The 27441-nt window shown below is 41.6% G+C and overlaps 1 protein-coding gene across 1 annotated transcript in view; it reads right to left on the bottom strand.

The window, feature by feature from the left end:
- Positions 1-27441, bottom strand: part of LOC112217987 (nectin-1-like) — a 326697-nt gene that overhangs the window by 93065 nt on the left and 206191 nt on the right. Inside the window, exon 3 of the mRNA XM_042297782.1 lies at positions 18414-18713. Within this exon, the coding sequence (XP_042153716.1) occupies positions 18414-18713 (300 nt within the window). The remainder of the gene's footprint in view (positions 1-18413; positions 18714-27441) is intronic.

Genomic DNA, 27441 nt, shown 5'->3' on the forward strand with positions numbered 1-27441 from the left:
TCACCAGAGATCACCACACCACCCTCTAGAGATCACCACACCCTACACCTCTAGAGATCACCACACCACCCTCTAGAGATCACCACACTACCCTCTAGAGATCACCACAGAGATCACCACACCACCCTCTAGAGATCACCACACTACCCTCTAGAGATCACCACATCACCCTCTAGAGATCACCACACTACCCTCACCACACCACCCTAGAGATCACCACACTACCCTCTAGAGATCACCACACAACCCTCTAGAGATCACCACACCACCCTCTAGAGATCACCACACTACCGTCTAGAGATCACCACACCACCCTCTAGAGATCACCACACCACCCTCTAGAGGTCACCACACCACCCCCTAGAGATCACCACACCACCCTCTAGAGATCACCACACCACCCTCTAGAGATCACCACACCACCCTCTAGGAGGTCACCACACCCCCCTAGAGATCACCACACCACCCTCTAGAGATCACCACACCACCACCCTCTAGAGATCACCACACACACCCCCTCTAGAGGTCACCACACCACCCTCTAGAGATCACCACACCACCCTCTAGAGGTCACCACAACACCCTCTAGAGATCACCACACCACCACACCACCCTCTAGAGATCACCACACTACCCTCTAGAGATCACCACACCACCCTCTAGAGATCACCACACACCACCCCAGAGATCACCCTCTAGAGATCACCACCCTCTATCACCCTCTAGAGATCACCACACTACCCTCTAGAGATCACCACATCACCCTCTAGAGATCACCTCATCACCCACTACCCTCTAGAGATCACCACACCACCCTCTAGAGATCACCACACCACCCTCTAGAGATCACCTAGAGATCACACACACTACCCTCTAGAGATCACCACACTACCCTCTCTAGAGATCACCACACCACCCTCTAGAGATCACACACCACCCTCTAGAGATCAGCACACCACCCTCTAGAGATCACCACACCACCCTCTAGAGATCAGCACACCACCCTCTAGAGATCAGCACACCACCCTCTAGAGATCACCACACCACCCTCTAGAGATCACCAAACCACCCTCTAGAGATCACCACACCACCCTCTAGAGATCACCACCCTCTAGAGATCACCACCCTCTATATGAATTCAAACACATTGTTAGGTAGGCCCTATACACCACCCTCTAGAGATCACCCTAGGTTAGGTAGAGGTCCTATAAAATCAGATCACCACACTACCCTCTAGAGATCACCACCCTCTAGACATCACCCTAGGTTAGGTAGGCCATATACATCACCCTAGGTTAGGTAGGCCCTATACATCACCCTAGGTTAGGTAGAGGCCCTATACACCACCCTCTAGAGATCACCCTAGGTTAGGTAGAGGCCCGATACACCACCCTCTAGACATCACCCTAGGTTAGGTAGAGGTCCTATAAAATCAGATCACCACACTACCCTCTAGAGATCACCACCCTCTAGACATCACCCTAGGTTAGGTAGGCCATATACATCACCCTAGGTTAGGTAGGCCCTATACATCACCCTAGGTTAGGTAGAGGCCCTATACACCACCCTCTAGAGATCACCCTAGGTTAGGTAGAGGTCCTATACACCACCCTCTAGACATCACCCTAGGTTAGGTAGAGGTCCTATACACCACCCTCTAGACATCACCCTAGGATAGGTAGAGGTCCTATACACCACCCTCTAGACATCACCCTAGGTTAGGTAGAGGTCCTATACACCACCCTCTAGACATCACCCTAGGTTAGGTAGAGGTCCTATACACCACCCTCTAGACATCACCCTAGGTTAGGTAGAGGCCCTATACACCACCCTCTAGACATCACCCTAGGTTAGGTAGAGGTCCTATACACCACCCTCTAGACATCACCCTAGGTTAGGTAGAGGTCCTATACACCACCCTCTAGACATCACCCTAGGTTAGGTAGAGGTCCTATACACCACCCTCTAGACATCACCCTAGGTTAGGTAGAGGTCCTATACACCACCCTCTAGACAACACCCTAGGTTAGGTAGAGGTCCTATACACTACCCTCTAGACATCACCCTAGGTTAGGTAGAGGCCCGATACACCACCCTCTAGACATCACCCTAGGTTAGGTAGAGGTCCTATACACCACCCTCTAGACCTCACCCTAGGTTAGGTAGAGGTCCTATACACCACCCTCTAGAGATCACCCTAGGTTAGGTAGCGGTCCTATACACCACCCTCTAGACATCACCCTAGGTTAGGTAGAGGCCCTATACACCACCCTCTAGACATCACCCTAGGTTAGGTAGAGGACCTATACACCACCCTCTAGAGATCACCCTAGGTTAGGTAGAGGTCCTATACACCACCCTCTAGACATCACCCTAGGTTAGGTAGAGGCCCTATACACCACCCCTAGACATCACCCTAGGTTAGGTAGAGGTCCTATACACCACCCTCTAGACATCACCCTAGGTTAGGTAGAGGTCCTATACACCACCCTAGGTTAGGTAGGTCCTATACATCACCACTAGGTTAGGTAGAGGTCCTATACATCACCCTAGGTTAGGTAGAGGTCCTATAAAATCACCCTAGGTTAGGTAGAGGTCCTATAAAATCACCCTAGGTTAGGTAGAGGTCCTATACATCACCCTAGGTTAGGTAGGCCCTATACACCACCCTAGGTTAGGTAGAGGTCCTATAAAATCACCCTAGGTTAGGTAGAGGTCCTATACATCACCCTAGGTCAGGTAGGGTCCCTATACACCACCCTAGGTTAGGTAGAGGTCCTATAAAATCACCCTAGGTTAGGTAGAGGTCCTATACATCACCCTAGGTTAGGTAGAGGTCCTATAAAATCACCCTAGGTTAGGTAGAGGTCCTATAAAATCACCCTAGGTTAGGTAGAGGTCCTATACATCACCCTAGGTTAGGTAGAGGTCCTATAAAATCACCCTAGGTTAGGTAGAGGTCCTATACATCACCCTAGGTTAGGTAGAGGTCCTATACATCACCCTAGGTTAGGTAGAGGTCCTATACACCACCCTCTAGACATCACCCTAGGTTAGGTAGAGGCCCTATACACCACCCTCTAGAGATCACCCTAGGTTAGGTAGAGGTCATATACACCACCCTCTAGACATCACCCTAGGTTAGGTAGAGGTCCTATACACCACCCTAGGTTAGGTAGGTCCTATACATCACCCTAGGTTAGGTAGAGGTCCTATACATCACCCTAGGTTAGGTAGAGGTCCTATAAAATCACCCTAGGTTAGGTAGAGGTCCTATAAAATCACCCTAGGTTAGGTAGAGGTCCTATACATCACCCTAGGTTAGGTAGGCCCTATACACCACCCTAGGTTAGGTAGAGGTCCTATAAAATCACCCTAGGTTAGGTAGAGGTCCTATACATCACCCTAGGTTAGGTAGGCCCTATACACCACCCTAGGTTAGGTAGAGGTCCTATAAAATCACCCTAGGTTAGGTAGAGGTCCTATACATCACCATAGGTTAGGTAGAGGTCCTATAAAATCACCCTAGGTTAGGTAGAGGTCCTATAAAATCACCCTAGGTTAGGTAGAGGTCCTATACACCACCCTAGGTTAGGTAGAGGTCCTATACACCACCCTAGGTTAGGTAGAGGTCCTATACACCACCATAGGTTAGGTAGAGGCCCTATACTCCACCCTAGGTTAGGTAGAGGTCCTATACACCACCCTAGGTTAGGTAGAGGTCCTATAAAATCAGTTTTATTTGTTGCCTGATTCCATTGAGTTATTTCCAGAATAGAGCAGAACAGAGCAGAATAGAGCAGAACATAACAGAATAGAGCAGAACAGACAGAACAGAGCAGAATAGAGCAGAATAGAGCAGAATAGACAGAACAGAGTAGAATAGAGCAGAATAGAGCAGAACAGACAGAAGAGAGTAGAATAGAGCAGAATAGAGCAGAACAGACAGAACAGAGTAGAATAGAGCAGAATAGAGCAGAACAGACAGAACAGAGTAGAATAGAGCAGAACAGACAGAACAGAGCAGAATAGAGCAGAATAGAGCAGAACAGAGCAGAATAGAGCAGAATAGAGCAGAATAGAACAGAACAGACAGAACAGAGTAGAATAGAGCAGAATAGAGCAGAACAGAGTAGAATAGAGCAGAATAGAGCAGAACAGACAGAACAGAGTAGAATAGAGCAGAATAGAGCAGAAGAACACAGTAGAATAGAGCAGAATAGAGCAGAACAGACAGAACACAGTAGAATAGAGCAGAATAGAGCAGAACAGACAGAACAGAGTAGAATAGAGCAGAATAGAGCAGAACAGACAGAACAGAGTAGAATAGAGCAGAATAGAACAGAACAGACAGAACAGAGTAGAATAGAGCAGAACAGAGTAGAATAGACAGAACATAGCAGTGAATGATACTAATATTAACTAATGATATGCTTCCTGAATGACACCCTATTCCCTATTTAGTCCACTACTTTTGACCAGACCAGTTGTGCACTAAATAGGAAATAGGGTGCTCTTTCAGATGCCCCAGTAATTCAAGTGTGATCGGAGATTTCTACTGGAGAAGTAGTTTTATCTTCAAACTGAACTGTCTTTGACACATTTTGGACTCGGATAGTCTTTCACATTAAGCTTCTATTTACACTGTGTTTCTCTTAGTAAGAGATTTGTTGATGTGCTGTGAGTGCATTTAAAATCAAGTCTCCCTTGGGAAACAGGTATTCTAACCTCATTGGGACTACATGGTAAATATAGAGGTATTCCAACCTCAATGGGATGACATGGTTAAATATAGAGGTATTCTAACCTCATTGGGACTACATGGTAAATATAGAGGTATTCTAACCTCAATGGGACTACATGGTAAATATAGAGGTATTCTAACCTCATTGGGACTACATGGTAAATATAGAGGTATTCCAACCTCAATGGGACTACATGGTTAAATAAACATGTAGTCTAACCTCAATGGGACTACATGGTACATATAGAGGTATTCCAACCTCAATGGGACTACATGGTTAAATATAGAGGTATTCTAACCTCATTGGGACTACATGGTAAATATAGAGGTATTCTAACCTCGTTGGGACTACATGGTAAATATAGAGGTATTCTAACCTCAATGGGACTACAGGGTAAATATAGAGGTATTCTAACCTCATTGGGACTACATGGTAAATATAGAGGTATTCTAACCTCATTCGAACTACATGGTAAATATAGAGGTATTCTAACCTCAATGGGACTACATGGTACATATAGAAGTATTCTAACCTCATTGGGACTACATGGTGAATATAGAGGTATTCTAACCTCAATGGGATGACATGGTTAAATATAGAGGTATTCCAACCTCAATGGGACTACATGGTTAAATAAACATGTATTCTAACCTCAATGGGACTACATGGTAAATATAGAGGTATTCTAACCTCAATGGGACTACATGGTAAATATAGAGGTATTCTAACCTCAATGGGACTACATGGTTAAATTTAGAGGTATTCTAACCTCAATGGGACTACATGGTTAAATAAACAGGTATTCTAACCTCAATGGGACTACATGGTAAATATAGAGGTATTCTAACCTCAATGGGACTACATGGTAAATATAGAGGTATTCTAACCTCAATGGGACTACATGGTTAAATTTAGAGGTATTCTAACCTCAATGGGACTACATGGTTAAATAAACAGGTATTCTAACCTCAATGGGACTACATGGTAAATATAGAGGTATTCTAACCTCAATGGGACTACATGGTAAATATAGAGGTATTCTAACCTCAATGGGACTACATGGTTAAACAAACATGTATTCCAACCTCAATGGGACTACATGGTTAAATAAACAGGTATTCCAACCTCAATGGGACTACATGGTAAATAAACAGGTATTCTACCCTCAATGGGACTACATGGTTAAATAAACAGGTATTCCAACCTCAATGGGACTACATGGTAAATAAACAGGTATTCTAACCTCAATGGGACTACATGGTAAATATACAGGTATTCTAACCTCAATGGGACTACATGGTAAATAAACAGGTATTCTAACCTCAATGGGACTACATGGTTAAATATAGAGGTATTCTAACCTCAATGGGACTACATGGTAAATATAGAGGTATTCTAACCTCAATGGGACTACATGGTAAATAAACAGGTATTCCAACCTCAATGGGACTACATGGTTAAACAAACATGTATTCCAACCTCAATGGGACTACATGGTTAAATAAACAGGTATTCCAACCTCAATGGGACTACATGGTAAATAAACAGGTATTCTACCCTCAATGGGACTACATGGTTAAATAAACAGGTATTCCAACCTCAATGGGACTACATGGTAAATAAACAGGTATTCTAACCTCAATGGGACTACATGGTAAATATAGAGGTATTCTAACCTCAATGGGACTACATGGTAAATATAGAGGTATTCTAACCTCAATGGGACTACATGGTAAATAAACAGGTATTCTAACCTCAATGGGACTACATGGTAAATAAACAGGTATTCCAACCTCAATGGGACTACATGGTAAATAAACAGGTATTCCAACCTCAATGGGACTACATGGTAAATAAACAGGTATTCCAACCTCAATGGGACTACATGGTAAATAAACAGGTATTCTAACCTCAATGGGACTACATGGTAAATAAACAGGTATTCTAACCTCAATGGGACTACATGGTAAATAAACAGGTATTCTAACCTCAATGGGACTACATGGTAAATAAACAGGTATTCTAACCTCAATGGGACTACATGGTTAAATAAACAGGTATTCCAACCTCAATGGGACTACATGGTAAATAAACAGGTATTCTAACCTCATTGGGACTACATGGTAAATAAACAGGTATTCTAACCTCATTGGGACTACATGGTGAATATAGAGGTATTCTAACCTCAATGGGACTACATGGTAAATAAACAGGTATTCTAACCTCAATGGGACTACATGGTAAATATACAGGTATTCTAACCTCAATGGGACTACATGGTAAATATAGAGGTATTCTAACCTCAATGGGACTACATGGTAAATAAACAGGTATTCTAACCTCAATGGGACTACATGGTAAATAAACAGGTATTCTAACCTCAATGGGACTACATGGTAAATAAACAGGTATTCTAACCTCAATGGGACTACATGGTAAATAAACAGGTATTCTAACCTCAATGGGACTACATGGTAAATAAACAGGTATTCTAACCTCAATGGGACTACATGGTAAATATAGAGGTATTCTAACCTCAATGGGACTACATGGTAAATAAACAGGTATTCTAACCTCAATGGGACTACATGGTAAATATACAGGTATTCTAACCTCAATGGGACTACATGGTAAATAAACAGGTATTCTAACCTCAATGGGACTACATGGTAAATATAGAGGTATTCTAACCTCATTGGGACTACATGGTAAATATAGAGGTATTCTAACCTCAATGGGACTACATGGTAAATATAGAGGTATTCTAACCTCAATGGGACTACATGGTAAATATAGAGGTATTCTAACCTCAATGGGACTACATGGTAAATAAACAGGTATTCTAACCTCAATGGGACTACATGGTAAATATAGAGGTATTCTAACCTCAATGGGACTACATGGTAAATATAGAGGTATTCTAACCTCAATGGGACTACATGGTAAATAAACAGGTATTCTAACCTCAATGGGACTACATGGTAAATATACAGGTATTCTAACCTCAATGGGACTACATGGTAAATATAGAGGTATTCTAACCTCAATGGGACTACATGGTAAATATACAGGTATTCTAACCTCAATGGGACTACATGGTAAATATAGAGGTATTCTAACCTCAATGGGACTACATGGTACATATAGAAGTATTCTAACCTCATTGGGACTACATGGTAAATATAGAGGTATTCTAACCTCAATGGGATGACATGGTAAATATAGAGGTATTCCAACCTCAATGGGACTACATGGTAAATAAACATGTATTCTAACCTCAATGGGACTACATGGTAAATATAGAGGTATTCTAACCTCAATGGGACTACATGGTAAATATAGAGGTATTCTAACCTCAATGGGACTACATGGTTAAATAAGAGGTATTCTAACCTCAATGGGACTACATGGTAAATAAACAGGTATTCTAACCTCAATGGGACTACATGGTAAATATAGAGGTATTCTAACCTCAATGGGACTACATGGTAAATAAACAGGTATTCTAACCTCAATGGGACTACATGGTTAAATAAAGAGGTATTCTAACCTCAATGGGACTACATGGTTAAATAAACAGGTATTCTAACCTCAATGGGACTACATGGTAAATATAGAGGTATTCTAACCTCAATGGGACTACATGGTAAATAAACAGGTATTCTAACCTCAATGGGACTACATGGTAAATAAACAGGTATTCTAACCTCAATGGGACTACATGGTAAATAAACAGGTATTCTAACCTCAATGGGACTACATGGTAAATAAACAGGTATTCTAACCTCAATGGGACTACATGGTAAATAAACAGGTATTCTAACCTCAATGGGACTACATGGTAAATAAACAGGTATTCTAACCTCAATGGGACTACATGGTAAATAAACAGGTATTCTAACCTCAATGGGACTACATGGTAAATAAACAGGTATTCTAACCTCAATGGGACTACATGGTAAATATAGAGGTATTCTAACCTCAATGGGACTACATGGTAAATATAGAGGTATTCTAACCTCAATGGGACTACATGGTAAATAAACAGGTATTCCAACCTCAATGGGACTACATGGTAAATAAACAAACATGGGATTCCAACCTCAATGGGATTACATTCAAACATGGACTAACCTCAATGGGACTACATGGTTAAATAAACAGGTATTCCAACCTCAATGGGACTACATGGTAAATAAATATTCTAACAGGGACTATTAAATAAACAGGTAACCTCAATGGGACTACATGGTAAATAAACAGGTATTCTAACCTCAATGGGACTACATGGTAAATAAACAGGTATTCTAACCTCAATGGGACTACATGGTAAATAAACAGGTATTCTAACCTCAATGGGACTACATGGTAAATAAACAGGTATTCTAACCTCAATGGGACTACATGGTAAATAAACAGGTATTCTAACCTCAATGGGACTACATGGTAAATAAACAGGTATTCTAACCTCAATGGGACTACATGGTAAATAAACAGGTATTCTAACCTCAATGGGACTACATGGTAAATAAACAGGTATTCTAACCTCAATGGGACTACATGGTAAATAAACAGGTATTCTAACCTCAATGGGACTACATGGTAAATAAACAGGTATTCTAACCTCAATGGGACTACATGGTAAATAAACAGGTATTCTAACCTCAATGGGACAACATGGTAAATAAACAGGTATTCTAACCTCAATGGGACAACATGGTAAATAAACAGGTATTCTAACCTCAATGGGACTACATGGTAAATAAACAGGTATTCTAACCTCAATGGGACTACATGGTAAATATAGAGGTATTCTAACCTCAATGGGACTACATGGTAAATAAACAGGTATTCTAACCTCAATGGGACTACATGGTAAATAAACAGGTATTCTAACCTCAATGGGACTACATGGTAAATAAACAGGTATTCTAACCTCAATGGGACTACATGGTAAATAAACAGGTATTCTAACCTCAATGGGACTAACATGGTAAAAATAAACAGGTATTCTAACCTCAATGGGACTACATGGTAAATAAACAGGTATTCTAACCTCAATGGGACTACATGGTAAATAAACAGGTATTCTAACCTCAATGGGACTAACATGGTAAATAAACAGGTATTCTAACCTCAATGGGACTACATGGTAAATAAACAGGTATTCTAACCTCAATGGGACTACATGGTAAATAAACAGGTATTCTAACCTCAATGGGACTACATGGTAAATAAACAGGTATTCTAACCTCAATGGGACTACATGGTAAATAAACAGGTATTCTAACCTCAATGGGACTACATGGTAAATAAACAGGTATTCTAACCTCAATGGGACTACATGGTAAATAAACAGGTATTCTAACCTCAATGGGACAACATGGTAAATAAACAGGTATTCTAACCTCAATGGGACTACATGGTAAATAAACAGGTATTCTAACCTCAATGGGACTACATGGTAAATAAACAGGTATTCTAACCTCAATGGGACTACATGGTAAATAAACAGGTATTCTAACCTCAATGGGACTACATGGTAAATAAACAGGTATTCTAACCTCAATGGGACTACATGGTAAATAAACAGGTATTCTAACCTCAATGGGACTACATGGTAAATAAACAGGTATTCTAACCTCAATGGGACTACATGGTAAATAAACAGGTATTCTAACCTCAATGGGACTACATGGTAAATATTCTAACAGGTATTCTAACCTCAATGGGACTACATGGTAAATAAACAGGTATTCTAACCTCAATGGGACTACATGGTAAATAAACAGGTATTCTAACCTCAATGGGACTACATGGTAAATAAACAGGTATTCTAACCTCAATGGGACTACATGGTAAATAAACAGGTATTCTAACCTCAATGGGACTACATGGTAAATAAACAGGTATTCTAACCTCAATGGGACTACATGGTAAATAAACAGGTATTCTAACCTCAATGGGACTACATGGTAAATAAATAAACAGGTATTCTAACCTCAATGGGACTACATGGTAAATAAACAGGTATTCTAACCTCAATGGGACTACATGGTAAATAAACAGGTATTCTAACCTCAATGGGACTACATGGTAAATAAACAGGTATTCTAACCTCAATGGGACTACATGGTAAATAAACAGGTATTCTAACCTCAATGGGACTACATGGTAAATAAACAGGTATTCTAACCTCAATGGGACTACATGGTAAATAAACAGGTATTCTAACCTCAATGGGACTACATGGTAAATAAACAGGTATTCTAACCTCAATGGGACTACATGGTAAATAAACAGGTATTCTAACCTCAATGGGACTACATGGTAAATAAACAGGTATTCTAACCTCAATGGGACTACATGGTAAATAAACAGGTATTCTAACCTCAATGGGACTACATGGTAAATAAACAGGTATTCTAACCTCAATGGGACTACATGGTAAATAAACAGGTATTCTAACCTCAATGGGACTACATGGTAAATAAACAGGTATTCTAACCTCAATGGGACTACATGGTAAACTAAAAATAAACAGGTATTCTAACCTCAATGGGACTACATGGTAAATAAACAGGTATTCTAACCTCAATGGGACTACATGGTAAATAAACAGGTATTCTAACCTCAATGGGACTACATGGTAAATAAACAGGTATTCTAACCTCAATGGGACTACATGGTAAATAAACACAGGGACTATTCTAACCTCAATGGGACTACATGGTAAATAAACAGGTATTCTAACCTCAATGGGACTACATGGTAAATAAACAGGTATTCTAACCTCAATGGGACTACATGGTAAATAAACAGGTATTCTAACCTCAATGGGACTACATGGTAAATAAACAGGTATTCTAACCTCAATGGGACTACATGGTAAATAAACAGGTATTCTAACCTCAATGGGACTACATGGTAAATAAACAGGTATTCTAACCTCAATGGGACTACATGGTAAATAAACAGGTATTCTAACCTCAATGGGACTACATGGTAAATAAACAGGTATTCTAACCTCAATGGGACTACATGGTAAATAAACAGGTATTCTAACCTCAATGGGACTACATGGTAAATAAACAGGTATTCTAACCTCAATGGGACTACATGGTAAATAAACAGGTATTCTAACCTCAATGGGACTACATGGTAAATAAACAGGTATTCTAACCTCAATGGGACTACATGGTAAATAAACAGGTATTCTAACCTCAATGGGACTACATGGTAAATAAACAGGTATTCTAACCTCAATCAATGGGACTAACCTCAATGGGACTACATGGTAAATAAACAGGTATTCTAACCTCAATGGGACTACATGGTAAATAAACAGGTATTCTAACCTCAATGGGACTACATGGTAAATAAACAGGTATTCTAACCTCAATGGGACTACATGGTAAATAAACAGGTATTCTAACCTCAATGGGACTACATGGTAAATAAACAGGTATTCTAACCTCAATGGGACTACATGGTAAATAAACAGGTATTCTAACCTCAATGGGACTACATGGTAAATAAACAGGTATTCTAACCTCAATGGGACTACATGGTAAATAAACAGGTATTCTAACCTCAATGGGACTACATGGTAAATAAACAGGTATTCTAACCTCAATGGGACTACATGGTAAATAAACAGGTATTCTAACCTCAATGGGACTACATGGTAAATAAACAGGTATTCTAACCTCAATGGGACAACATGGTAAATAAACAGGTATTCTAACCTCAATGGGACTACATGGTAAATAAACAGGTATTCTAACCTCAATGGGACTACATGGTAAATAAACAGGTATTCTAACCTCAATGGGACTACATGGTAAATAAACAGGTATTCTAACCTCAATGGGACTACATGGTAAATAAACAGGTATTCTAACCTCAATGGGACTACATGGTAAATAAACAGGTATTCTAACCTCAATGGGACTACATGGTAAATAAACAGGTATTCTAACCTCAATGGGACTACATGGTAAATAAACAGGTATTCTAACCTCAATGGGACTACATGGTAAATAAACAGGTATTCTAACCTCAATGGGACTACATGGTAAATAAACAGGTATTCTAACCTCAATGGGACTACATGGTAAATATACAGGTATTCTAACCTCAATGGGACTACATGGTAAATAAACAGGTATTCTAACCTCAATGGGACTACATGGTAAATAAACAGGTATTCTAACCTCAATGGGACTACATGGTAAATATACAGGTATTCTAACCTCAATGGGACTACATGGTAAATAAACAGGTATTCTAACCTCAATGGGACTACATGGTAAATAAACAGGTATTCTAACCTCAATGGGACTACATGGTAAATAAACAGGTATTCTAACCTCAATGGGACTACATGGTAAATAAACAGGTATTCTAACCTCAATGGGACTACATGGTAAATAAACAGGTATTCTAACCTCAATGGGACTACATGGTAAATAAACAGGTATTCTAACCTCAATGGGACTACATGGTAAATAAACAGGTATTCTAACCTCAATGGGACTACATGGTAAATAAACAGGTATTCTAACCTCAATGGGACTACATGGTAAATAAACAGGTATTCTAACCTCAATGGGACTACATGGTAAATAAACAGGTATTCTAACCTCAATGGGACTACATGGTAAATAAACAGGTATTCTAACCTCAATGGGACTACATGGTAAATAAACAGGTATTCTAACCTCAATGGGACTACATGGTAAATAAACAGGTATTCTAACCTCAATGGGACTACATGGTAAATAAACAGGTATTCTAACCTCAATGGGACTACATGGTAAATAAACAGGTATTCTAACCTCAATGGGACTACATGGTAAATAAACTACATGGTATTCTAACCTCAATGGGACTACATGGTAAATAAACAGGTATTCTAACCTCAATGGGACTACATGGTAAATAAACAGGTATTCTAACCTCAATGGGACTACATGGTAAATAAACAGGTATTCTAACCTCAATGGGACTACATGGTAAATAAACAGGTATTCTAACCTCAATGGGACTACATGGTAAATAAACAGGTATTCTAACCTCAATGGGACTACATGGTAAATAAACAGGTATTCTAACCTCAATGGGACTACATGGTAAATATACAGGTATTCTAACCTCAATGGGACTACATGGTAAATAAACAGGTATTCTAACCTCAATGGGACTACATGGTAAATATACAGGTATTCTAACCTCAATGGGACTACATGGTAAATATAGAGGTATTCTAACCTCAATGGGACTACATGGTAAATAAACAGGTATTCTAACCTCAATGGGACTACATGGTAAATAAACAGGTATTCTAACCTCAATGGGACTACATGGTAAATAAACAGGTATTCTAACCTCAATGGGACTACATGGTAAATAAACAGGTATTCTAACCTCAATGGGACTACATGGTAAATAAACAGGTATTCTAACCTCAATGGGACTACATGGTAAATAAACAGGTATTCTAACCTCAATGGGACTACATGGTAAATAAACAGGTATTCTAACCTCAATGGGACTACATGGTAAATAAACAGGTATTCTAACCTCAATGGGACTACATGGTAAATAAACAGGTATTCTAACCTCAATGGGACTACATGGTAAATAAACAGGTATTCTAACCTCAATGGGACTACATGGTAAATAAACAGGTATTCTAACCTCAATGGGACTACATGGTAAATAAACAGGTATTCTAACCTCAATGGGACTACATGGTAAATAAACAGGTATTCTAACCTCAATGGGACTACATGGTAAATAAACAGGTATTCTAACCTCAATGGGACTACATGGTAAATAAACAGGTATTCTAACCTCAATGGGACTACATGGTAAATAAACAGGTATTCTAACCTCAATGGGACTACATGGTAAATAAACAGGTATTCTAACCTCAATGGGACTACATGGTAAATAAACAGGTATTCTAACCTCAATGGGACTACATGGTAAATAAACAGGTATTCTAACCTCAATGGGACTACATGGTAAATAAACAGGTATTCTAACCTCAATGGGACTACATGGTAAATAAACAGGTATTCTAACCTCAATGGGACTACATGGTAAATAAACAGGTATTCTAACCTCAATGGGACTACATGGTAAATAAACAGGTATTCTAACCTCAATGGGACTACATGGTAAATAAACAGGTATTCTAACCTCAATGGGACTACATGGTAAATAAACAGGTATTCTAACCTCAATGGGACTACATGGTAAATAAACAGGTATTCTAACCTCAATGGGACTAAATGGTAAATAATGGGACTAGGTATTCTAACCTCAATGGGACTACATGGTAAATAAACAGGTATTCTAACCTCAATGGGACTACATGGCCACTTGGGAAATGGTAAATAAACAGGTATTCTAACCTCAATGGGACTACATGGTAAATAAACAGGTATTCTAACCTCAATGGGACTACATGGTAAATAAACAGGTATTCTAACCTCAATGGGACTACATGGTAAATAAACAGGTATTCTAACCTCAATGGGACTACATGGTAAATAAACAGGTATTCTAACCTCAATGGGACTACATGGTAAATAAACTAGGTATTCTAACCTCAATGGGACTACATGGTAAATAAACAGGTATTCTAACCTCAATGGGACTACATGGTAAATAAACAGGTATTCTAACCTCAATGGGACTACATGGTAAATAAACAGGTATTCTAACCTCAATGGGACTACATGGTAAATAAACAGGTATTCTAACCTCAATGGGACTACATGGTAAATAAACAGGTATTCTAACCTCAATGGGACTACATGGTAAATAAACAGGTATTCTAACCTCAATGGGACTACATGGTAAATAAACTAGGTATTCTAACCTCAATGGGACTACATGGTAAATAAACAGGTATTCTAACCTCAATGGGACTACATGGTAAATAAACAGGTATTCTAACCTCAATGGGACTACATGGTAAATAAACAGGTATTCTAACCTCAATGGGACTACATGGTAAATAAACAGGTATTCTAACCTCAATGGGACTACATGGTAAATAAACAGGTATTCTAACCTCAATGGGACTACATGGTAAATAAACAGGTATTCTAACCTCAATGGGACTACATGGTAAATAAACAGGTATTCTAACCTCAATGGGACTACATGGTAAATAAACAGGTATTCTAACCTCAATGGGACTATTCTAACCTCAATGGGACTACATGGTAAATAAACAGGTATTCTAACCTCAATGGGACTACATGGTAAATAAACAGGTATTCTAACCTCAATGGGACTACATGGTAAATAAACAGGTATTCTAACCTCAATGGGACTACATGGTAAATAAATACAGGTATTCTAACCTCAATGGGACTACATGGTAAATAAACAGGTATTCTAACCTCAATGGGACTACATGGTAAATAAACAGGTATTCTAACCTCAATGGGACTACATGGTAAATAAACAGGTATTCTAACCTCAATGGGACTACATGGTAAATAAACAGGTATTCTAACCTCAATGGGACTACATGGTAAATAAACAGGTATTCTAACCTCAATGGGACTACATGGTAAATAAACAGGTATTCTAACCTCAATGGGACTACATGGTAAATAAACAGGTATTCTAACCTCAATGGGACTACATGGTAAATATACAGGTATTCTAACCTCAATGGGACTACATGGTAAATAAACAGGTATTCTAACCTCAATGGGACTACATGGTAAATAAACAGGTATTCTAACCTCAATGGGACTACATGGTAAATAAACAGGTATTCTAACCTCAATGGGACTACATGGTAAATAAACAGGTATTCTAACCTCAATGGGACTACATGGTAAATAAACAGGTATTCTAACCTCAATGGGACTACATGGTAAATAAACAGGTATTCTAACCTCAATGGGACTAACCTCAATGGGACTACATGGTAAATAAACAGGTATTCTAACCTCAATGGGACTACATGGTAAATAAACAGGTATTCTAACCTCAATGGGACTACATGGTAAATAAACAGGTATTCTAACCTCAATGGGACTACATGGTAAATAAACAGGTATTCTAACCTCAATGGGACTACATGGTAAATATACAGGTATTCTAACCTCAATGGGACTACATGGTAAATAAACAGGTATTCTAACCTCAATGGGACTACATGGTAAATAAACAGGTATTCTAACCTCAATGGGACTACATGGTAAATAAACAGGTATTCTAACCTCAATGGGACTACATGGTAAATAAACAGGTATTCTAACCTCAATGGGACAACATGGTAAATAAACAGGTATTCTAACCTCAATGGGACAACATGGTAAATAAACAGGTATTCTAACCTCAATGGGACTACATGGTAAATAAACAGGTATTCTAACCTCAATGGGACTACATGGTAAATATAGAGGTATTCTAACCTCAATGGGACTACATGGTAAATATAGAGGTATTCTAACCTCAATGGGACTACATGGTAAATAAACAGGTATTCTAACCTCAATGGGACTACATGGTAAATAAACAGGTATTCTAACCTCAATGGGACTACATGGTAAATAAACAGGTATTCTAACCTCAATGGGACTACATGGTAAATATACAGGTATTCTAACCTCAATGGGACTACATGGTAAATAAACAGGTATTCTAACCTCATTGGGACTACATGGTAAATAAACAGGTATTCTAACCTCAATGGGACTACATGGTAAATAAACAGGTATTCTAACCTCAATGGGACTACATGGTAAATAAACAGGTATTCTAACCTCAATGGGACTACATGGTAAATAAACAGGTATTCTAACCTCAATGGGACTACATGGTAAATATACAGGTATTCTAACCTCAATGGGACTACATGGTAAATATACAGGTATTCTAACCTCAATGGGACTACATGGTAAATAAACAGGTATTCTAACCTCAATGGGACTACATGGTAAATAAACAGGTATTCTAACCTCAATGGGACTACATGGTAAATATACAGGTATTCTAACCTCAATGGGACTACATGGTAAATATACAGGTATTCTAACCTCAATGGGACTACATGGTAAATAAACAGGTATTCTAACCTCAATGGGACTACATGGTAAATATACAGGTATTCTAACCTCAATGGGACTACATGGTAAATAAACAGGTATTCTAACCTCAATGGGACTACATGGTAAATAAACAGGTATTCTAACCTCAATGGGACTACATGGTAAATAAACAGGTATTCTAACCTCAATGGGACTACATGGTAAATAAACAGGTATTCTAACCTCAATGGGACTACATGGTAAATAAACAGGTATTCTAACCTCAATGGGACTACATGGTAAATAAACAGGTATTCTAACCTCAATGGGACTACATGGTAAATAAACAGGTATTCTAACCTCAATGGGACTACATGGTAAATATACAGGTATTCTAACCTCAATGGGACTACATGGTAAATAAACAGGTATTCTAACCTCAATGGGACTACATGGTAAATAAACAGGTATTCTAACCTCAATGGGACTACATGGTAAATATACAGGTATTCTAACCTCAATGGGACTACATGTATCCCTCTGGGACAAAACCTTTTTCATTAATTGAATGATTGACATGAAAATAACAGCGATAACTCACACTGCACGTTGAGCACGACACTGTCGGTAATCCTCTCGTTGCGGTAGGTTACGATGCAGGTGAGTTTCTGTTTGTGTGTCTCTCTGCTCGGCACGACCACATAGTTACTGCGGACGGTCACCGTGCCGTTGGCATTCTGCGTCTCCTGGAACGTGGCCTCACCCTTCAGCCTTGTGTCCCACTTGATCACACTCTGAGGCTTCCCATTGGCTGAGAGGCATGTCGCCACAGTCATCTTACGCTTCTGGGGGCGGGCCACGATGGTAGGCGTGGTCAAGGTCATTCGGGTCAGAGGTCGCGCTGGAAGGAAGAGAGAGAATAAATGGATTATCAACATCTCAATGCCTTTCATTAAACATTATACATTTACCTGTGAAGTAAATGGTTTGTGTCTATTTTTCTTTCAAGATAATTCCCTTTTAGGTGTTTAAGGATTTATATTTCAATTCAATGTTAATCTTCAGATTGACTGATAATCTCTCTATTTAAATATTTCTACTTCACTTCAATGTTAATCTTCAGATTGACTGATAATCTCTCTATTTAAATATTTCTACTTCACTTCAATGTTAATCTTCAGATTGACTGATATCTCTCTATTTAATTATTTCTACTTCACTTCAATGTTAATCTTCAGATTGACTGATATCTCTCTATTTAATTATTTCTACTTCACTTCAACGGTAATCTTCAGATTGACTGATATCTCTCTATTTAATTATTTCTACTTCACTTCAATGTTAATCTTCAGATTGACTGATATCTCTCTATTTAATTATTTCTACTTCACTTCAACGGTAATCTTCAGATTGACTGATAATCTCTCTATTTAATTATTTCTACTTCACTTCAATGTTAATCTTCAGATTGACTGATAATCTCTCTTTTTTATTATTTCTACTTCACTTCAACGTTAATCTTCAGATTGACTGATACATTTATATTTGAAGTTAATGAATCTGAGGTGGAGGGAGGAAAGGTCTTGTGGTGATTTGAATCAAGAAAGGAACCTCGTTTTCCTCTGTCCCTGACGTGCTGAAAGGAACCGGTTTCCCCCTGTCCCTGATGTGCTGAAAGGAACTGGTTTTCCCCTGTCCCTGATGTGCTGAAAGGAACCGGTTTTCCCCTGTCCCTGATGTGCTGAAAGGAACCGGTTTTCCTCTGTCCCTGATGTGCTGAAAGGAACCGGTTTTCCCCTAACCCTGATGTGCTGAAAGGAACCGGTTTTCCTCTGTCCCTGATGTGCTGAAAGGAACCGGTTTTCCCTGTCCCTGATGTGCTGAAAGGAACCAGTTTCCCCCTGTCCCTGATGTGCTGAAAGGAACCGGTTTTCCCCTGTCCCTGATGTGCTGAAAGGAAACAGTTTCCCCCTGTCCCTGATGTGCTGAAAGGAACCGGTTTTCCTCTGTCCCTGACTTGCTGAAAGGAACCGGTTTTCCCCTGTCCCTGATGTGCTGAAAGGAACCAGTTTTCCCCTGTCCCTGATGTGCTGAAAGGAACCGGTTTTCCCCTCAATGTCCCTGACTTGCTGAAAGGAACCGGTTTTCCCCTGTCCCTGACTTGCTGAAAGGAACCGGTTTTCCCTTGTCCCTGATGTGCTGAAAGGAACCGGTTTTCCCCTGTCCCTGACTTGCTGAAAGGAACCGGTTTTCCCCTGTCCCTGATGTGCTGAAAGGAACCGGTTTTCCCCTGTCCCTGATGTTTTGAAAGGAACCGGTTTTCCCCTGTCCCTGATGTGCTGAAAGGAACCGGTTTTCCCTGTCCCTGATGTGCTGAAAGGAACCGGTTTTCCCCTGTCCCTGATGTGCTGAAAGGAACCGGTTTTCCCTGTCCCTGATGTGCTGAAAGGAACCGGTTTTCCCCTGTCCCTGACTTGCTGAAAGGAACCGGTTTTCCCCTGTCCCTGATGTGCTGAAAGGAACCGGTTTTCCCCTGTCCCTGATGTGCTGAAAGGAACCGGTTTTCCCCTGTCCCTGATGTGCTGAAAGGAACCGGTTTTCCCCTGTCCCTGACTTGCTGAAAGGAACCGGTTTTCCTCTGTCCCTGACTGCTGAAAGGAACCGGTTTTCCCTGTCCCTGATGTGCTGAAAGGAACCGGTTTTCCCCTGTCCCTGATGTGCTGAAAGGAACCGGTTTTCCCCTGTCCCTGACTTGCTGAAAGGAACCGGTTTTCCCCTGTCCCTGACTTGCTGAAAGGAACCGGTTTTCCCCTGTCCCTGATGTGCTGAAAGGAACCGGTTTTCCCCTGTCCCTGATGTGCTGAAAGGAACCGGTTTTCCCCTGTCCCTGATGTGCTGAAAGGAACCGGTTTTCCCCTGTCCCTGATGTGCTGAAAGGAACCGGTTTTCCCCTGTCCCTGACTTGCTGAAAGGAACCGGTTTTCCCCTGTCCCTGATGTGCTGAAAGGAACCGGTTTTCCCCTGTCCCTGATGTGCTGAAAGGAACCGGTTTTCCCCTGTCCCTGATGTGCTGAAAGGAACCGGTTTTCCCCTGTCCCTGACTTGCTGAAAGGAACCGGTTTTCCCCTGTCCCTGATGTGCTGAAAGGAACCGGTTTTCCCTGTCCCTGATGTGCTGAAAGGAACCGGTTTTCCCCTGTCCCTGATGTGCTGAAAGGAACCGGTTTTCCCCTGTCCCTGATGTGCTGAAAGGAACCGGTTTTCCCCTGTCCCTGATGTGCTGAAAGGAACCGGTTTTCCCCTGTCCCTGATGTGCTGAAAGGAACCGGTTTTCCCCTGTCCCTGATGTGCTGAAAGGAACCGGTTTTCGCCCATCTGTCCCTGGTTTTCCCCTGTCCCTGATGTGCTGAAAGGAACCGGTTTTCCCCTGTCCCTGATGTGCTGAAAGGAACCGGTTTTCCCCTGTCCCTGATGTGCTGAAAGGAACCGGTTTTCCCCTGTCCCTGATGTGCTGAAAGGAACCGGTTTTCCCCTGTCCCTGATGTGCTGAAAGGAACCGGTTTTCCCCTTCCCTGATGTGCTGAAAGGAACCGGTTTTCCCCTGTCCCTGATGTGCTGAAAGGAACCGGTTTCCCCTTCCCTGATGTGCTGAAAGGAACCGGTTTCCCCTGTCCCTGATGTGCTGAAAGGAACCGGTTTTCCCCTGTCCCTGATGTGCTGAAAGGAACCGGTTTTCCCCTGTCCCTGATGTGCTGAAAGGAACCGGTTTTCCCTGTCCCTGATGTGCTGAAAGGAACCGGTTTTCCCCTTCCCTGATGTGCTGAAAGGAACCGGTTTTCCCCTGTCCCTGATGTGCTGAAAGGAACCGGTTTTCCCCTGTCCCTGATGTGCTGAAAGGAACCGGTTTTCCCTGTCCCTGATGTGCTGAAAGGAACCGGTTTTCCCCTTCCCTGATGTGCTGAAAGGAACCGGTTTTCCCCTGTCCCTGATGTGCTGAAAGGAACCGGTTTTCCCCTGTCCCTGATGTGCTGAAAGGAACCGGTTTTCCCCTGTCCCTGATGTGCTGAAAGGAACCGGTTTTCCCCTGTCCCTGATGTGCTGAAAGGAACCGGTTTCCCCTGTCCCTGACTTGCTGAAAGGAACCGGTTTTCCCCTGTCCCTGATGTGCTGAAAGGAACCAGTTTTCCCCTGTCCCTGATGTGCTGAAAGGAACCGGTTTCCCCTGTCCCTGATGTGCTGAAAGGAACCGGTTTTCTCTGTCCCTGATGTGCTGAAAGGAACCAGTTTTCCCCTGTCCCTGATGTGCTGAAAGGAACCGGTTTTCCCCTGTCCCTGATGTGCTGAAAGGAACCGGTTTTCCCCTGTCCCTGATGTGCTGAAAGGAACCGGTTTTCCCCTGTCCCTGACGTGCTGAAAGGAACCGGTTTTCCCTGTCCCTGATGTGCTGAAAGGAACCGGTTTTCCCCTGTCCCTGATGTGCTGAAAGGAACCGGTTTTCCCCTGTCCCTGATGTGCTGAAAGGAACCGGTTTTCCCCTGTCCCTGATGTGCTGAAAGGAACCGGTTTTCCCCTGTCCCTGATGTGCTGAAAGGAACCGGTTTTCCCCTGTCCCTGATGTGCTGAAAGGAACCAGTTTTCCCCTGTCCCTGATGTGCTGAAAGGAACCGGTTTTCCCTGTCCCTGACTTGCTGAAAGGAACCGGTTTTCCCCTGTCCCTGACTTGCTGAAAGGAACCGGTTTTCCCCTGTCCCTGATGTGCTGAAAGGAACCAGTTTTCCCCTGTCCCTGATGTGCTGAAAGGAACCGGTTTTCCCCTGTCCCTGATGTGCTGAAAGGAACCGGTTTTCCTCTGTCCCTGATGTGCTGAAAGGAACCAGTTTTCCCCTGTCCCTAATGTGCTGAAAGGAACCGGTTTTCCCCTGTCCCTGATGTGCTGAAAGGAACCGGTTTTCCCCTGTCCCTGATGTGCTGAAAGGAACCGGTTTTCCCCTGTCCCTGACGTGCTGAAAGGAACCGGTTTTCCCCTGTCCCTGATGTGCTGAAAGGAACCGGTTTTCCCCTGTCCCTGATGTGCTGAAAGGAACCGGTTTTCCCCTGTCCCTGATGTGCTGAAAGGAACCGGTTTTCCCCTGTCCCTGATGTGCTGAAAGGAACCGGTTTTCCCCTGTCCCTGATGTGCTGAAAGGAACCGGTTTTCCCCTGTCCCTGATGTGCTGAAAGGAACCGGTTTTCCCCTGTCCCTGATGTGCTGAAAGGAACCGGTTTTCCCCTGTCCCTGATGTGCTGAAAGGAACCGGTTTTCCCCTGTCCCTGATGTGCTGAAAGGAACCGGTTTTCCCCTGTCCCTGATGTGCTGAAAGGAACCGGTTTTCCCCTGTCCCTGATGTGCTGAAAGGAACCGGTTTTCCCCTGTCCCTGATGTGCTGAAAGGAACCGGTTTTCCCCTGTCCCTGATGTGCTGAAAGGAACCAGTTTTCCCCTGTCCCTGATGTGCTGAAAGGAACCGGTTTTCCCCTGTCCCTGATGTGCTGAAAGGAACCGGTTTTCCCCTGTCCCTGATGTGCTGAAAGGAACCGGTTTTCCCCTGTCCCTGATGTGCTGAAAGGAACCGGTTTTCCCCTGTCCCTGATGTGCTGAAAGGAACCGGTTTTCCCCTGTCCCTGATGTGCTGAAAGGAACCGGTTTTCCCCTGTCCCTGATGTGCTGAAAGGAACCGGTTTTCCCCTGTCCCTGATGTGCTGAAAGGAACCGGTTTTCCCCTGTCCCTGATGTGCTGAAAGGAACCAGTTTTCCCCTGTCCCTGATGTGCTGAAAGGAACCGGTTTTCCCCTGTCCCTGATGTGCTGAAAGGAACCGGTTTTCCCCTGTCCCTGACGTGCTGAAAGTCAAACCCAGTTATCAGGAATCTTCAACAGATGCAGAAGTCTCTTGCATTTCCAAAGGCACAAAGTGTTCCAACTGAAATCCTTTGAGGGCTGCCAATTAGCAATTTACTGTTGTTACATGAAAAAGGAGCTTCAGGTAAACAAGAGAGAATGCTCAATCAAACTGCAGGTCTAGATCAGATATGAATAGATAGTTATGATATGAATAGCAGCGTTGTGCAGAGCTGCAGATAGCTATGATATGAAGGGGCCTCTTTGAACACTGTCAGTCAGTTATTGTCACGTAGGTTTCCTGGCATTCACTGACTGTCAGCTGACAAAACACACAGCACACACACTCTCCTCAGGCACCCAACACAACCGAACGAGGGCCCTGTGGTCCCTTGTCAAAAGTAGTGCACTATATTATACTATATATAGGGAATATGTTTCCATTTTGTAAATAGACAAGATGGGGGCTTGGAGATGACAAGGCTGATGGAGCTACAGGGACTGGTCACTACTTAAGACAAGGCTGATAGAGCTACAGGGACTGTAGAGTCTCTATCTCTCTCTCTCTCTGTAGAGTCTCTCTCGCTCTCTCTCTCTGTAGAGTCTGTCTCTCTCTCTATCTCTCTCTCTCTGTAGTCTCTCTCTCTCTCTCTCTGTAGAGTCTGTCTCTCTCTCTCTGTAGAGTCTGTCTCTCTCTCTCTCTCTCTCTCTCTCTGTAGAGTCTGTCTCTCTCTCTCTCTCTCTCTCTCTCTCTGTAGAGTCTGTCTCTCTCTCTCTCTCTCTCTCTCTGTAGAGTCTGTCTCTCTCTCTCTCTCTCTCTCTCTCTCTCTGTAGAGTCTGTCTCTCTCTCGCTCTCTCTGTAGAGTCTGTCTCTCTCTCTCTCTCTCTCTCTCTCTGTAGAGTCTGTCTCTCTCTCGCTCTCTCTCTGTAGAGTCTGTCTCTCTCTCTCTCTCTCTCTGTAGAGTCTCTCTCTCTCTCTCTCTGTAGAGTCTCTGTCTCTCTCTCTCTGTAGAGTCTCTCTCTCTCTCTCTCTGTAGAGTCTGTCTCTCTCTCTCTCTCTCTGTAGAGTCTCTCTCTCTCTCTCTCTCTCTGTAGAGTCTCTCTCTCTCTCTCTCTCTGTAGTCTCTCTCTCTCTCTCTCTGTAGAGTCTGTCTCTCTCTCTCTCTCTCTCTGTAGTCTTCTCCCTCCGTAGTCTGTCTCTCTCTGTAGAGTCTGTCTCTCTCTCGCTCTCTCTCTGTAGAGTCTGTCTCTCTCTCTCTGTAGAGTCTGTCTCTCTCTCTCTCTCTCTCTGTAGTCTGTCTCTCTCTCTCTCTCTCTCTGTCTCTCTCTCTCTCTCTCTCTGTAGAGTCTGTCTCTCTCTCTCTCTCTCTGTAGAGTCTCTCTCTCTCTCTGTAGAGTCTCTCTCTCTCTCTCTCTCTGTAGAGTCTCTCTCTCTCTCTCTCTCTCTCTGTAGAGTCTGTCTCTCTCTCTCTCTCTCTCTCTGTAGTATCTCTCTCTCTCTGTCTGTAGTATCTCTCTCTGTAGAGTCGCTCTCTCTCTGTAGTCTGTCTCTCTCTGTAGTCTGTCTCTCTCTGTAGTCTTTCTCTCTCTCTCTCTCTCTGTAGTCGCTCTCTCTGTAGTCGCTCTCGCTGTAGTCTCTCTCCCTCTCTCTCTCTGTAGTCTCTCTCTCTCTCTCTCTGTAGTCTCTCTCTCTCTGTAGTCTCTCTCCCTCTCTTGCTCTGTAGAGTCTCTCTCTGTAGAGTCTCTCTCTCTCTCTGTAGTCTCTATCCCTCTGTAGTCTCTCTCTCTGTAGTCTCTCTCTCTGTAGTCTCTCTCTCTCTATGTAGAGTCTGTCGCTCTCTCTCTCACTGCTTCTCACTCTGTCCCAAACAATGGGATAACTCCATAGTCAGAAAGTCCTCCTGGGCAGAAACATGCATACTAAATGGGTTTATTGATTTCTCTTTCAGCTGCTTGTATATTTATTTATTTCTACATTCTCCGGTTGCATGAAAGCAATATGTCTGTGTGCTTTTTGACTGAGTGTTCCTTCTGGGGTAATCTATATGAATAGAATATATCACATCTCCAACACCTTCACAGAAACACAGGCTGGCTGAGTGGCCTGACATGTTTCCCAAGGTTAGAGCCCTGAGTGACCTTATGAATGCACACAACACCATCCACAGTTGAAGGGTCTTTCTTTTTTCAGTAATGTGCTTCCTTACCATCTCTCTTTTCAAATTACAGCCATTATCTCACATTACTGTAACATTTACTTATGACTAGAATGTCCAGTCATACTGTGTTGTGACTAGCAAGTCCTTACCAAACACGGTGAGGTTTATATTGTGTTATCTAGTCCTTACCAAACACGGTGAGGTTTATATTGTGTTATCTAGTCCTTACCAAACACAGTGAGGTTTATATTGTGTTATCTAGTCCTTACCAAACACGGTGAGGTTTATATTGTGTTATCTAGTCCTTACCAAACACGGTGAGGTTGAGGAGTTTATATCGTTTAACTAGTCCTTACCAAAGAATGGGGTTTATATTGTGTTATCTAGTCCTTACCAAACACAGTGAGGTTTATATTGTGTTATCTAGTCCTTACCAAACAAGGTGAGGTTTATATTGTGTTATCTAGTCCTTACCAAACACGGTGAGGTTTATATTGTGTTATCTAGTCCTTACCAAACACAGTGAGGTTTATATCGTTTTAACTAGTCCTTACCAAAGAATGGGGTTTATATTGTGTTATCTAGTCCTTACCAAAGACAATGAGGTTTATATTGTGTTATCTAGTCCTTACCAAAGACAATGAGGTTTATATTGTGTTATCTAGTCCTTACCAAACACTGTGAGGTTTATATTGTGTTATCTAGTCCTTACCAAACACAGTGAGGTTTATATTGTGTTATCTAGTCCTTACCAAAGACAGTGAGGTTTATATTGTGTTATCTAGTCCTTACCAAACACAGTGAGGTTTATATTGTGTTATCTAGTCCTTACCAAACACAGTGAGGTTTATATCGTTTTAACTAGTCCTTACCAAACACGGTGAGGTTTATATCATTTTAACTAGTCCTTACCAAACACGGTGAGGTTTATATCGTTTTAACTAGTCCTTACCAAACACGGTGAGGTTTATATCATTTTAACTAGTCCTTACCAAACACGGTGAGGTTTATATCGTTTTAACTAGTCCTTACCAAACACGGTGAGGTTTATATCGTTTTAACTAGTCCTTACCAAACACAGTGAGGTTTATATTGTGTTATCTAGTCCTTACCAAAGACAATGAGGTTTATATTGTGTTATCTAGTCCTTACCAAAGACAATGAGGTTTATATTGTGTTATCTAGTCCTTACCAAACACTGTGAGGTTTATATCGTTTTAACTAGTCCTTACCAAAGAATGGGGTTTATATTGTCTTATCTAGTCCTTACCAAAGACAATGAGGTTTATATTGTGCTAACTAGTCCTTACCAAAGACAATGAGGTTTATATTGTGCTAACTAGTCCTTACCAAAGACAATGAGGTTTATATTGTGTTATCTAGTCCTTACCAAACACTGTGAGGTTTATATCGTTTTAACTAGTCCTTACCAAAGAATGGGGTTTATATTGTCTTATCTAGTCCTTACCAAAGACAATGAGGTTTATATTGTGCTAACTAGTCCTTACCAGACACGGTAAAATTTATATCGTTTTAACTAGTGAGGTTTATGTTGTGTTAACTAGTCCTTACCAAAGACAGTGCGGTTTATATTG

The sequence above is a fragment of the Oncorhynchus tshawytscha genome, linkage group LG14 (assembly GCF_018296145.1).
Source record: "Oncorhynchus tshawytscha isolate Ot180627B linkage group LG14, Otsh_v2.0, whole genome shotgun sequence".
NCBI classification, from domain to species: Eukaryota; Metazoa; Chordata; class Actinopteri; order Salmoniformes; family Salmonidae; genus Oncorhynchus; species Oncorhynchus tshawytscha.